Below are 15,797 nucleotides of genomic sequence, written 5' to 3' on the forward strand. Positions count from 1 at the left end.
AATGTAGAAATTGAGCCTGGTGTTGGGTATTAAGGAGGCACGTATTGCGTGGGCACTGGGTGTGGTGATGAAGAATGAATCTTGGAACACCGGGGAAAAAAAAGAAATTGCAGCAAGTTTTCCAGAAGATCTAGCTTAGATAATTCATGAAGGTTGTTACACTAAACAGAGAAACTCAATGTAGACAGTCTTCTATTGGAAGTAGATGCCATCTAGAACTTTCCTAGCTAGAGAAGAGAAGGCAATGCCTGGCTTCAAAAGACAGGCTAATTCTCTTGTTAGGGGCTAAATTTGAAGCTAATGCTCATTCACCATTCTGAAAACCCAAAGACCTACAAGAATTGTGCTAAATCTACTTTGCCTATGCTATAAAAATGGAAAAATAAAGCCTGAATGACAGCACATATTTGAAGCCTGCTGTTGAGACTTATTGCTTGGAAAAGAAGATTCCTTTCAAAATATTACTACTCATTGACAATGCACCTGGTCACTGAAGAACTCTAATGAAGATATACAATAAGATTCATGTTTTCTTCATGCTTGCTAACAGCCATTCAGCAGCCCATGGATCAAGGAGTCATTCTGACTTTCAAATATCATGATTCAAGAAATACATTTTTTAAGTCTCTAGCTGCCGCAGATCCATCAAAAATCACTTATGGATCTAGGCAAAGTAAATTGAAAATCTTCTGGAAAGCATTCACCATTCTAGATTAAGAACATTCTACTTTAAGAACATTCATGATTTGTAGGAAGAGGTCTAAATATCAACATTAACAGGAGTTTTGAAGAAGTTGGTTCCAATCCTTCTAGATAACTTTGAGAGGTTACGACTCCACTGGAGGAAGTAACTGAAGATGTGGTGGAAATAGCAAGATAACTAGAATTAGAAGTGGAGCCTGAAGATGGTATCGAAGGTCCATAATCTTATGATACAACTTTAACAGGTAAGGAGTTGCTACTTATGGATGAACAGAGAAGTGGTTTCTTGAGGCAGAATCTACTCCTGGTGAAGATGCTGTGAAGACTATTGAAGTGGCAACAAAGGATTTAGAATATTACATAAACTTCATTGATAAAACAGCAGCAGGGTTTGATAAGATTGACTCCAATTTTGAAGGAAGTTCTACTGTGGGTAAAATGCAATCTAACAGCATCCATGCTACACAGAAATAATTTATGAAGGAAGAGTTAATTGATGTGTCAAAACTCACTGTTGTCCTATTTCAAGAAATTGCCACAGCTACCCCAACCTTCAGGAACCACCACCCTGATAAATCAGCAGCCATCAAGATTGAGCAAGATCCTCTACCAGCAAAAAGATTATGCTCGTAGAAAGCTCAGATGATGGCTAGCATATTTTAGCAATAAACCATTTTAAATTTTGGCATACACTTTTTAAAATATGTAATGCTATTGCACAATTAATAGACTATAGTATAGAGTAAATACAACATTTATGAGCCCTAGGAAACCAAAAAATTCACTGACTCACTTTATTGTGATATTACCTTTATTGCATGGTTTGGCACTGAACCCGCAATATCTCCAAGGTATGCCTGTAGCCAGAGTCACATTCTCCTTGTGAGCAGAATTTGTAAAATTATCTGGAAAAGAGACAAACCAACAATAAAGCTCAACCTGCGAGGACCATAGCCAGAAAAATGTAACATTTCCTCAGAGAGACTAAGTGAATCCTAAAATATTTAGCATTAGTTCCCTTTAAAAACCTCATTCAGTAGGAAGAAACACAACCACCCTGCTTTTCCTTCTCTCTCTTTCTCTCCTCTATCCCTGCCACCCCACCCCCCAATTATCTCTGAATGTAAATTTAGGAAGGATTTAAGTCCTCTCTCCTCTGTCTCTTCTGTATTCTGCCTTTTATGTGGACTCATCCTTCTTTCTCTGGGCAGTGAAAGCCTTCTTTCTCCATGCCCTGTAGGCTTCATTTGCTTTCCTCAGCCCACATGATGCTCTAGAAGTCCTTACTCTTTATAATCTACTGTGCCTCTTGTTTATCCTCAGGAATTCTTCTGTTTCTGCACATCTTAGTAGGAAGTCATAGTCATAAAACTGTTGATAGTTTCACTGTAAATCTGTACTAATTAGATATGAATTTCATACTTTCCAATTTCCTCTAGAATTTCATTGCTGCTCAGAAGTTCTTTTATTCTTCTAATTCACTGTTTTATTTTAAACAAAATCCTCCCTCAAATTCTAACCCTGACTTTCTAAATCCTTTCCAATAAATAGTAAGACCTAACTGATTAGGTCAAGACCCATTCAGTATAACTTCTCTCTTCACCTTATATTTTTCTTATATTCATCCATTTATTGCTTTCTTGTCCCAAAGAATAAAATATTTTTCCACATGACCATTATTCACCTATTGCAAAAACAAACCAAAATAAAGAAAGACTCTTCCTCAGATACTGGGAGGAGGAAAGCAAAGTCTATCCATATCTGCCTCTGTCTCCTTGACCAAAGAGTATAGTTTCATTTATCTATTGCTATATAACAAATCATCCCCAAACCTTGCAGCTTGAAACAGCAATTTATTATCAACTCTCCAGTCTCAACTGGAGTCATCTGAGGGTTTATTCATTCTCATGTCCGGCTCTTGGGTTGGGACAACTAACTAAAACAGCTAGGGGCTAGTTGGAAATCTTTCTTGCCATATGGCTAGCGTGGGTTTCCTCACAGCATGGCAACCATGGGGACCTGAGCTTCTTACAAGGCAATTTAGGGCATAAGAGCAAGTACTACAAGAGACCAAGACAGAAGCTGCAACAATTCTAGTTAGGCAGACTTACAGTGCAGTGCAGTGATTCAGTTATAAGTCACAGGGTAGGGATCTATACAAAGGTGTGAGTACCAGAGGGTGTTGGTCATTAGGGGGGACCATCTTAGGAAGCTAGCTCCCACCAGCAGATATATATGCCTCACTACTTCCTCAATCCTATAACCCTTGTTGTGGGTTTTATTATCCCTGCTTTTCTTAGAAGTATTCTCTTAAGTTGTTCTTTCAAAGATCAGTAAAGTCTTCCTTTCCTCAAATTAGTGTGTCTAAAACCAAACTCATCACCTTCTCTTTGAATCTGGTGTTTCTTCTGGACATTTCTGTCATTGGCACCCTGTTTCTTCCCATCACCCAGGCTCTAAGCCTGTAAATGATTATTTGTTTCCTCTCTTGTTTTTTGCTTTCCAATCAATTCTTACGGCAGGTCAATTCTTTACTGTCTTACAGTTTTCCATTCTATTCTCACATGTAGGTAGGACTTCCATTACCTTTTAACCAGACTATTGAAGTGGTTTCCTAAGTTATCTTTTTTGCTTCTAGTTTTTCTTTTTTTCAGTCTATCCTATACAGTATCTATATGAATATCTCTAAACATGGATTTATAGAATCATGTCCCCCTGCTTAACACTGAACTTTAAACTGCTGGTTTTCAAGGTACCCTTTGGCCTGTGACCAGACTCACTCTGCCCTGCCAATTTTAGATCCCACTACTTTTTTTCATGGGCCTTCTATTTCAGCCAACCTAGAATGTTTGCCCTCCATCAAATATCCTTTTTCCACCAATATGTCTTGTCCAAACTAAGCCCTTTCCTTGGAATGCTCAAGTTCAACTTTCCATATTAAAACTTCATCTGTTTCAGAAGTACTGTAGCACTTTTAGGATCCCTCTTGTACTACTGCATTATATAGTCTTTTAACTTTGCTTAAGTAGAAAACATCTCTAAGGCAAACAGTAGGTCTTATTTTACTCTTACTCACTACATGATATGCATAACCTGTATACTCAAGTACTAGCATTAACTTTTATATACGCCTCTCGGGAATTCTGTGGCTCATAGGTTCAGTGACTATCCAAGGCATACAATCATGGCAGAAATGGGCCTTGACGCCCAATCCTGTTTGTGTTGGTGGGTGGCCACATTCCACTGCTGCCGCAAATATTTCTCGGTGGTTTAAATTGATTCTGTTCACTCTCATAAGTGTATACATTATGCTGAAATTTTTTTTGAATTGTTTATTTCATCTTTTCCTGAATTATAATCCCAGGAATGCCAATCACTAAGTGATACAGTGGAAACTGAAGCATTTTCAAAAAGTATATTATGCTGACAGAGAAGCCCAGGGAAATTTAAAAGTTATAAGCAATCTCACAATTATCTTGATTATTTTGAATTCCCATTGGTTCCTGCATTTCTGGGAGATAGCATTTTTAGGCAGCATTTTAAGAATCAGCTTTAAGATGTACGCACATTATTCCATTAACCTCTTCTTTTTTGGTATGAAAATTTAGTGCCTATTCTTTATGCTTAAATTTGAATTTGTACCTTCAAGTTACAGCCTATTTGAATGATATGTCCCCATATAGGCTACCTTTAGATAACCGATTTCAATGTCTTTTGCAGCTCCTGCTTATAAAAAATACATTGTAAATTGAAAACGCTCTGCCAGTGGTTAACACTGCCCATGAAATACCTACCATATGAAGTAATGCCTAAAAACAGGTGTCTTTTCTGTCTGCCCAGGTGGCTGCCTACTCTGCAGATATACACAGCCCAGCTGGGCTTAACTGCATAGGAGTCTCTTAAAAACTGAGGGTTCTCTGGCTCCTTTGCTTGCCATTTCCACACCCCATTGACTAAGTAGTCTTCTAGAGCTCTGTGTTCTTTCACCCTCAGCAAACAGGTGCGTAGCATAGAATACTGAGGACCATAAGCAGAAGTGCCATTTCTCACACCTGGATGTGTTCTTCCTGTCCCAGTTAATGGGTCATTTGTGACCGGAGACAACATAAAATAAAGATGGTTCACATAGTTATCACATTTTTATCCAGTTTCCTCCAGTGCTCAGGATTCGTGACAGTATGAGTCAACTAGGATGTCAATGTAACATTCCCTTTGTCATTACTACTTCATATAACAGGCATTTAGAAATTTAGTATTTGGCTTTTTTTTTTCCTTGCCTCCACACAGGCCGTTATCAGTGCAAATCCTAATTCCAGCATTCCCTAGCTGTGTGAATTTGGACAAGGTGTTTAGCCTCTCTAACTCTGTTTTATAAATGGCAAAACATTTATCATTTGTAATGATAAACACTTTGTCATTATAAACATATCACTATAAAATGATAAACATTTTATAAATGAAATAACAGAGTCAATCTGAACTCTCAAAGGATATTTTGATGAAAAAAATGAGTGTGCCAACTTTGTCAAATTACTTTCAGGAGTGAGGGCAAACTATTCAACATTCAAAACATAATTAGCAGTTTCAGACCATCTACAGACTGTTACATTTATCACTACTCTAGCTTTTTTCCAGTAGCCAGTGGGGAGTGGATATTTGAGTGTGCCTGACATTTAGCCTAAGGGCTCTAACCTATGTGATGCTGATGACATTGTACAAGAAGCTGGCCATCCAATCTCTACCAACGTTAGTTGCACCATCACCAACAAGTGTGCATGTGCTATAGAACATCTTCAAACTTGACCTATATGACATTCCTCTTCAGCCTCCAAATAAGCATGCACCTGATGTGACTCTTCACTTGTTTGCTAATCAGTGGATAATATCTTGACCAAGTTAAAAGTAAATGTGGGGTGTTGGGCATTATAAGGAAAGCTTGAATATGACCTCTAAGTAAACTTTAGTGGGCATGTTAGCCAACCTCTCACTAAGGCAATAATTTGATTGTCTTCAACATTTATTAAGTAGCCTATTTTGTGTCAAGCACTGCACACTGCCTTGGGGATATAAGAAAATGTAATCTGGTCATTTTTCATTGGGAGGTTAGAATAGTCACTAGTGTAAGCTTGAAGAGAATAATCTTCAGCATAGAGCTGGCTCTAGCTGGAGGCTTCCAAGGTTTTTGCTGATTTAGGGGTTTTCCAGAGGACTAAACCTGGTATCTTTCAAAGACACCTGGTCCTTGGCCATTGTTACATCACCACAAATTAGGTAAACATTCAGACTGTTAGCCCACCACCAGATTTCACATGCCTCACCATTTTCTTGGAATGCCACTGGTGTGATCTTTTCTTTATTGTCTTGATTCTTCCTTTTCCTTAACACTCATTGTGAAAACAAAGATCTTATGGGACTGTTGTATGGAATTGAAATTTAATACACGTAAAGAGCAAAACCAACAGCTATCTGTGGAACAATGGATCTATAGCACCACCAATGTAATTTCTGATCATATTAATAACAAGGATGAAAACTACAGCTGGGTAAAGGGGGTGCAGCCATTTTACGTCTGGCAGCTCTTGGTCCTGTTTAAGAATCTTGAGTCTCAAGGTCACTAGCATTAGCTCCAGGGTGTGGCAGAAATCTGATTGTTATCTTGGTTACTTAAGTCAGGTAGAAGTACAAAGGCCAAATGGCATATCCTTTCCTCCAAACGTGAAAAACGCATTGTGAGAAACTGGAGTTTAGAGTGGAAGGGTTAACTTAACAGGGTTCCCTTGAGACTGCAGCCTTAGTGATCCAGAGGTTGTAGTTGTTTCACAGTTCAAATGTCCATGATTAAACCATTGCAGTTCATATCTATCTACTTTCTTATATACTGCTTGGTCAGCCCTTTGGATTTTATTCCCCTTTCCCTTGGTCTTTCCCTCTCCTCTGCATGTCCCCAATTGTTTATTGAGCTTCTTATATGTGTTCGACACTCATCTAGGCGTTGATGGGTTATCTGTGATCAAGCAGAATCTCTACTTTCATGAAACCTATTCTACTGGGAGAGTAAGATGGTTAAATATATAATATAATGTCAAGAAGTCATTTTGAACTATATAAGTATTGGGCATGTATCCTTGTTCAAAAAAACAAAGAATTCTAGAGAGTGACCCAATACCCAGAGAGCTGGGTTTCTACATGAAACCTGTAGCCTGAGAAGTTTGGACCCTTAAAGGCCCAGACCTTGAGTTTATTGTGTTTTCTGAAGTTAGAAGATACAGTTTCCCAAATGTTAGCTGTGGTCTTCAGAGCAGAAGAGAGCACAAGGTTCCCAGGAACCACCCCCTCCCCACCCCCCATTTTATGCAGCTAATTCAGCATGGACTCCATGAACCATACCCAGACCTTTATTCTAAACTCGTAGGTGAACTCTGAGAAGCTCTGTAGTCTGTATGAAGAGTGCTTGAATGAAGCAAATGCAAAACTAGATGAAGTGACTCAGTTGGCAAATGACCTGAACGCACAGAAGACGAAGCTACGGAGTGAGAAGGGTAAGTAAACGTGCTGCTTCGGTTGTGAGTGAGCTCAGTCCCAGCAGCCTGGTGGAAGGACAACTGAGATGATCAATCGGTCACTGAAATGGAGTGAGAGTTTGAAGATTCTAGGGGAGGAATGCAGCCTCTGATTTAACCTTGTCCACTGATATGCCCTTGTCTGGTGAGGGTTACCTCTGTGCTGGTTTGGGAGGCTCTGCCCAGCTCTCCTTCATGAAGAAGAAAAGAAATATGCAGTTGGATGAAGGAACTGTCAAGATCAAAGAATGGCAGGGCGGTTCACACAGCCTAAAGACATGACTTTTTATAATGTCGACCTCATGGAAACAGGCATCTTTTTCTAATTTTCAGTAATAAACCCATACTTTTTTTTAACACCCAGTGAAAGCCATAATCTGTACAATGGCCTACAAGGCCACGTAATTGGGCCCCTCATTATCTCTCTGACCTCTTCTTCTACTTTCCCTTCTTTCATTCTGCCTTGACTATGTTTTTAACACACCAGGCACACTCGCATTCTGGGGTCTTGCCCTAGCTTTTCCCTCTGCCTGGAATACTCTAATAATTCTCCAGAGACTTGAAGATGAGGGTTAATCAAACAGATATCTGGGGGATGTCAGTATAGGCCTTGTTGAGAAGGTGACGTTTGTTCTCAACCCATTTTCTCTCTGTGCCTTTTTAAAAATAGTTTTTAATACCTTCAAACAAACTACATTCTTGACATGATAAATGTGCATATTTGTCTATCTCCATCTGCAAGAATGTAAGCTTCCTCTAAGCTTTGTTTTATTCACTGATGTATGTCAGTCATCTAGAAGAATGCCCGCCACTTATTGGTGCTACACAAACATTTGATAAATGAAAAGTAGGAAAATGTCCCACAGTTTACTCTCTACTAATGATAATTTTTGTGTGTGTGTGTTTTTAACAATTTCTTTGGTTTTTTTTCTTTTTCAATTTGTCATAAGTTTTTTTTATTTTTATCTTTCATATTTAGTCATTTATAATGGCTGTTTCTAATCCATCAAGTAGAGGAACGATGCTTTACTTAACCTTACCTTGTAGCTTTAATTGTTTCTCTGCTATGAACAACATGTGGCTAGATGTAATTACATTATTTTTAGGAGTATGTTTCCAGAGATCACATTCCTAGGTCAAAGAAAATAAACAATACTCTTGATGCCCAGAGGCACACACTTTAAAAAGAGAATAAAGATCATTTAGACTGTATGACATCCTTCTGTTGGTGGTTGCCTCTTTCTAGAGGCTAAATCTAGAATTAAAGCTAAATTAAAAAGGGCTGGCAAAAGTAACTATAAACCTAGAAACCCAAAAGAAAGTGTTTTTGGTTCTAGCAGGGGCACTGAACAGGACTCTAATAGCGGGGGCGGGTGGATGACACTTAGCCTTGTTACAAAACCCCCAGTTTGATTTTTGCCATTTAGGATGTAGTCTGTGGACGTCAGAGTCCAGTGATAAGACTGGAGAAAACCCATATGTCGGATCCTGAATGATGTGCTGTACAACATTGTTGTGATGGGCCCTGCCTACCGCCCCCTAGCCGTCGGCATTAATTTTCCACTCACTTTTTTGATGAGGAAATTAGTGGGTAAGTGAGTGAAGTAAAAGTGGGTGTGAGGTGATAATTCCGCTCGGAATGGAGGACCTTTTCTTCCTTCCTTTAATTCTTATTTCACCTTTTGGCTTTGTGTGAATTAAAATTTAAGTATATACCTATCCAAGCCTTCCCTCCCATCCCTGGGTCTACGCTTCAGATTTTTTGCTGCTTTTTTGCCACTACCATTAGTCTCGTGCCCTGCCCTGTCAACATATCACACTCCACTTTCTAAGCAAACCAGTGGTAAATGTGATGAAGTAAGCCATGTTAAGTGGGTCCCTGTTCTGTGAGATACGTGATATGTCAGTCTCAACCCCCTGGCGGATTGGCATTTCTTCAGACTCCTTTTCAGTACAACGCTGTCACCCAGAGATTTTTGTTTGGTCCACAGAATACCAGTGATCAGCAAGACCCTTGTAGGGGGCCTATGCGGTTAAAATGACTGCTTCTTAAGCTCTTTCATGATTTGTATTGATGCTGCAGAAGCAGTGACAGTTAAAACTACTGAGGTCTCATCATGCATCAAGACAGTGGCACCACACTGTACTATTATTAATCATTATATTCACTGATATACTCATATACTCACAGTTTGAAAAAAAAAAAAGTCAGTTTTAAGTAAGAATGTCCTTAATGAAGCAGTAAAAGTTAATTTTATTATATCTTGACCCCAAGTATATATCTTTTTAATATTCTCTCTGACAAAAGAGGAAGTATACATAAAGCACCACTGTATTTTTATGAAGGTTTAAAATTTTAATTCCAGCACAGTGAACATAGTGTTATATTTGTTTCAGGTGTGTAACACAGTGATTGAATGACTATACACTGCTCAGTGCTCACCCCAAGTGTGCTCTTAATCCGCTTCACCTATTTCACCCATCCCCCCCACCGACACCCCCTCTGAAGTATGATGTGTGATTAAGTTCTGAGCTGAGCTAGCAGGTTTCCTCAGGGAGCATCCTATCTACTTAAAAGGATGATTGACCAACAAACTATGTGTATTCTGATTCAGATATTTGGCAGATATTTTCTCAAAAGTGAACAAAGTAAGCCTGTCGCTCAAGGAAAACAACTGACATTATCTGTTGCCAATAATAAAATTGAAGCTTTTAGGCAAAAATCATGTTTTTGGAAAACATGTATATGCCTTCATGAGCCTGATGCTCTCAATTGTTAAAGACTTTTTGGATGAGATCGGCAGTGATGTTAACAAACACACTGTTTTCAATGTTGTATGGAATATGTCAATATTTTAGAAGATCTGCGTAATTCAGTAAACACATATTTTTCAAATCACCACGTCATGATGTTATATAGTCATGTGTGGGTGAAAGATCCATTGAAAGTTTAAGCTAGACTCCTGAATTTTAAGGTAGCAGAGGATCATACTGCAACTAATCCTTGAGATATTTCTATTTGTTGAGTTTTGATATAGTATCAAATAACAGTCACAATTATCTGAAAAGACTATGAAAATTCATCTCCCTTTCCCCATGTATCTATGGTAGGCTAGATTCTTCACATACGTCATTAAAAACAGTGTATTACAGTAGATGGCATTCAGAGGCAAATATGAAAATCAAGCTTTTATTAAGCCAGAGATTTTTTAAAATGTAAAATAATGTCATTTTCTCACTAACTTTTTTGTACTTTTAGAAAATATAGTTTTTCCTCTTAAAAATGGTTGTTTAGGTAAACATGTTAACACATCATGAAGATTTTTATTATTATTTGAAAATGAATTAGTACAAATTTTAAATTTCTCTTTTAATTTCAAATATGCTATCTATTAAATATAAAATCCATGTAAACAAAATCTTTTTGGGGTCCCCAATAAATTTTAAGCATATGAAGTGTTTCTGAGACCAAAAAGTTTGAAAATAGCTGCTTTAGCCAAAACAGATGCTTTCTTATAATGCTAAGAGTTTTAGAACTTGTTTATAGCAAGAAATATAGGGATCACAGGTATGGTGGGCTATTAGTGTTGCACTAATTACACTATAGAAGCAACTGCCTTTGCCCAGGATTGGCTCAGTATTTGGTACCATTGCTAATAATCAAGGCATTGCTGTCCTATCATCAGCAAAAGAGACAGAGAGTGTAGTCTACTGTATAATGAAAAGTTCCCCCATCATGGTCCTAGCCTCCACTATTTAATGACTATTTTTAATATTTATTTAGCAGCTAGTCTATAAAACACATTCACAGTCGTAAAAACACATTAGTCACAAAACACATTCATTTAATTTCCATTAACAGTTTTTTAAAGATTTTTATTTACTTAGAGAGTGTGCAATTAGGGGCTATGGGTGAGAGGGAGAGGAAGAAAGAGAGGAGGGAATCTAAAGCAGACTTTGCAATGAACACAGAGCCTGACTCAGGGCTCAATCTCATGATCCTGAGATCATGAGTTGGACACTTAACCGACTGAGCCACCCAGGTGCCCTGACAATTTTTTATTGTTATCCTCATTTTACAGATGTGACAAAGAAGTTGTAATTCCCTAAAGATTATATAGACAGAAGTTGGTAGAGCCACATAAAAGAAGCAAGGGAGCATAACACAAAAGAATGTGCTCTTCAGGGTTAAAAAACTTCAGTAGAATCTGCCTCCACCACTTACTGGCTATGCACGTTGGTGTCTCAATCATACCCTAGTTAGTTGCTGTTTCCCCCTCTTTAAAGTGGGTAATATACTACGAACATGGTCAAGGAGTTATGGGATTTAAGATGGATAGTAGTGCCTGTTGCACAAAAAAGTTTCAATATATGGTAGCTAATATTACCTATTATTGACCCAAACTTACTGTTAAAAATCAGTTCTTTCTCAGGGCTCTTTTGTGCATCCCAGAACAGATCATTGCCATGGTTTTGCTGATGACTGAACTCTCAGACCCCTGTTCTATTAAAAATATGTGTTAGGAGTCACTGTGGTGTCCTTCAAGTGGACAGCTCGTGGGAGGAGGAGGTGGTGGATGGGGAGGCAGGCTAGGATGAACTCACTTTGTGAAATCTTTCTGTAGGAGAGTTCCTGAAGAGGTTGGAAGAAAAGAAAGCTCTGATAAACCAACTTTCCAGGGAAAAGAGCAACTTCACTGGGCAGATAGAAGCACTGAAAGGGCAACTGGAAGAGGAATCCAAAGTAATACATCTATTATTTTTCGCCAGTAGCTTGACTGTGTGTTTAAAAACAAACAAACAAACAAACAAACAAATCATGCCTGATGGATGAGGCTCGATATCTCCTCCTATAAAAGAGAGGAAAATGCCCCGGAAGTTATGGGGGAAAAAAACATGGTGGACCTTGTATGTGCCAGGAAGGAACTTCATCACGGAAGGACTTTACTCAGTGATGCAAATTGCTTGTCTAGTTTGTCAAACTTTTTTTTTTAAGATTTTATTTACTTATTTATTTGACAGAGATAGTGAGAGAGAGACAGAGAGAGAAAGAGAAAGAGGGAGAGAGGGGCGCACACAAGCAGGGGTAGTAGCGGAGGAAGAGGGAGAAGCAGGCTCTTCATGGAGCAACGAGCCCAATATCGTGACCTGAGCCGAAGGCAGATGGTTAACTGCTGAACCACCCAGGCACCCCGTTTGTCAGATTTAGACACAGCAAGCAAACTGTGTATTTCCATTTTGCATTATTAAGTGAACAGGAAGTCAGCAAGGCTCTTTATGGATCTTTGATTCTGAATTGCACCAAGAAGTAGAATTAAAAAGAAGACCAGAATGAAACAAATGGGACTGGCTTAGTTCAAATTTAAGTTGTCGATAACCTATACATATCGGCCATATCTTCCCAAGAGGATATATAATGTTTCTAGCAGGTGACGCCAGTGAAAGTGGCCCTTTAAGGTGAAAATGGAGTGACTGAGGTGAGAGAGAAGTTCTCTGAACTCTGATATTTCAAGCTAATACCTGGTTCGTCTTGAAGGCACCTTGCTACTGACGCCCCATAGCACCTCACTTGTACGTAATCTCCCTGCAAAGGCATCTCTTCTGAGGTACAGGTCATGAGACTGTAGATGTCTGTTCTCAGATATTTTATTTTATTCCCTCTATTCTCCTTATTTTCTACATTATATATGCATTTTTAAATGAATCCCATGGTTTGTGCATCAGACATTCTGCCAGATATGTCTCTCATGTTATCTCAATCTTCATAGAAGTCCTAGGAAAAAGGAAGAATTATATCTTTTTACATGAAGAAACCAAGGCTCTGAGAAGAAAAATAACATGTCCAAGGTCATACAGTTAGTAGTAGAGTGTGAAGGAATTGTTGCTGGTCACGAGATGACTTAATTTAGATTTTAGAAGATCTCTCTGGCTGACTTCCCAGTGGCTTCCAGCTGGCCTCAGAGGCCCCTCTGCTTAGCCTCCAGCCTCCTCCTGCGACCTTACGTCATACGTCTGCTTGCCTCATTTCCTCCCCTCCGGCTGCCCAGACCTCCTCTGGGCCTCTTATCCAAGTCACCATTACTCCTGCCAGAGTACTTTCATAGCTGCTATTTCTACTATGTACAAGCCCTTCCCTTCCCCAAGGCCCTTGGGCAATGATGTGAAGGAGTCAAACATCCTGTATTGTCATTCTGTTTTAGTTCCTTACTGCTGTTAGCATTAAAAAAATTTTTAATTTGTTTATATGTTCATTTTGTGTATCCTCTCACCCCTTTATGGCTCCTGAGGGCAAAGACTTTATCTTCATCTCACTTACTTCTATAAACACTAATGCCTTGAACAGGTGCTCAATGAATATATAAGAGGGGTAGGGTCACAATTTAAAGCCAAATTTATTGGCTTTCAAAGCCTGCGTCCTTCTCAGGGTCACTGTGTATTGTTGCTCCTCTTTCAAAGCTGCCCAAGGGTGTCTGGCTGAGGCTGCTGTTAACTAAGCCTTGTGCTCTCAGAGCTGCATCCACGGATTGAGAAGGTGCTTTTTTCTAATTTGCAGTAAGGACCTGTGAGGGCTCGGCCCAGACTCCAGTAGACTAGGTTCTTGCCACTAGACTAAGTTATCTTTTGGGAATGATGGCTCTAGGATAACCACACCACAGGTAAATGACAGAAATGTTCACCAAACTCAGCTCTGCTGTCTAAAAACCACAGTAGCTGCTACGCTACCACAGGTGACTGTGTGAATTTAAGTTTATTTAAAACAAAACTAAAATTCAGTGACCACACATTGTACTAAGGCACATACTGAGTGTTCAATAGCTATATGTGGCTATGGTTACCATATTGGATGGTCCATATATAAAATCTTTTCTTTTTTTAAAATAAGGATTGATTGATTGATCGAATGATTGATTTGAAAAGAGAGAGTGTGCAAACATGAGCAGGAGGGGCAAAGGGAGAGGAAGAGAGACTCTCCAGCACACCCCATGCTGAGCAGGGAGCTTGACATGGAGCTCCATCTCACGGCCCTGAGATCATGACCTGAGCCAAAACCAAGAGCTGGACAGTTAACCGACTGTGGCACCCAGGTGCCCCTAAAATATTTTCATCTATAGAAAGTTCTATCAGATAGTGCTGTTCTAAAGTGATCAGAGATAGTGTTCAGAGATTTACATGTGAAATAAAAGATTTTTTCATCAATGAATGAAAAGCTGGACCAAGTCTCAGTGATGCTTTTTTAGTCCAAATAAGATCTCAATCTTAGATAGTGCTAACCATAAATCTTCCTGTCTAAATGATAGGGAATGTTTTTGCTACCTTTGTATTCCCCACTATTTCCAGAACCTGCCAGTTGCTGAAGCCCACATAGTCAGGCAGACATTTCCCTAAATAGAACACTGTTCCCTGTTGTAACAGCAGCAATTAGATACTTGATCCTTTCTCGTCCCAAATTCTTTCCTGGGTATTATCTTACTAGGTTCAGGTTCAGCTTGAATTTGTGGCAGGTTGTTATTAACCTTATCTAAAAAAAAAAAAGATGTCACCTCCAAGCGCTTCGTTGTTAATGGTAGCGATGCCCTTTTTTAATGTGTGTTGCGTCTGTTAAGTCACAGAGCGCCCTGGCCTAGGCCCTGCAGTCAGCCAAGCATGACCGTGACCTTCTTCAAGAGCAGAATGAGGAAGAACAAGAGGCCAAGGCTGAGCTGCTCCAGGTTCTCTCCAAAGGCAATAGTGAAATGGTGCAGTGGAGAGTGAAGTATGTAGATGACATAGGCCAGAGGACTGAGGACTTGGAGGATGCCAAGTGAGTGGGGCAAGGCAGGCCTGAATGCAGAGGGAGTTATACAGCAAAGGATGAGGAGAGTGACCTTGACGTAAAGGCCTCATGTAGACATTGAATGAATCGCCACCAAGTGTGTGAATAAGCCCAAGACCAAAGCTGAAGCAGCCCACTGCTGGCAAGGAGCACATGCTCTGGTGGGGCTGAAAAATAACAATTATAATAGAGTAATAAAGACTAGAAAGAGGTCCTGGTGAAAGAAAGGAGGCCCTTTCTAGAGCACGTCTTCGTAGAAGACGTGACTTGGAGCTAGGATCTGAAAATGCGCTAGCCCTCAGAATCCTGTACTTCATTTGGAACATCAGAATAGTCGAGTCCAAGTGTGTACACGACATTAAAGTCTCTGGTCTACAATTTGGAGACTACAAAGTGCTCTGTGAAGATGGACAGAGATGGCTCAAAACATATCAGGATCTGTCATCACGCCTTAAGAGCTGCAAGTTTCTTTGAAAAGAAGTCACCCTCAGACCACCTCTCAGGTTAGAATATCAGTTTTATAGCCAGCACTCCATAAAGGCTTTAGAAGTCCTTCTCAGGAACTACAGGAGCTTGGGGCCTAGATAAATCAAGACCTGGTACCGGGGTGCAGAACTGAAGCATATTGTTCAGAGGTCAAAGGGCTGTGTCAGTTTGAGAGGAAGTGTCAAGCCAACCTCAGATTTCTAGTCATTAAAGCTTTACTCAAAAGAACATGTCCC

General features: G+C 39.5%; 1 protein-coding gene across 1 annotated transcript in view; it reads left to right on the top strand.

Moving 5' to 3' along the window:
- MYH15 (myosin heavy chain 15) overlaps positions 1 to 15,797 on the top strand; it is a 150,646-nt gene that overhangs the window by 82,254 nt on the left and 52,595 nt on the right. Inside the window, 3 exon segments of the mRNA XM_059165068.1 lie at positions 7,115 to 7,241; positions 11,888 to 12,006; positions 14,867 to 15,063. Of these exon segments, the coding sequence (XP_059021051.1) occupies positions 7,115 to 7,241; positions 11,888 to 12,006; positions 14,867 to 15,063 (443 nt within the window).

The sequence above is a fragment of the Mustela lutreola genome, chromosome 2 (assembly GCF_030435805.1).
Source record: "Mustela lutreola isolate mMusLut2 chromosome 2, mMusLut2.pri, whole genome shotgun sequence".
Lineage (NCBI taxonomy): Eukaryota > Metazoa > Chordata > Mammalia > Carnivora > Mustelidae > Mustela > Mustela lutreola.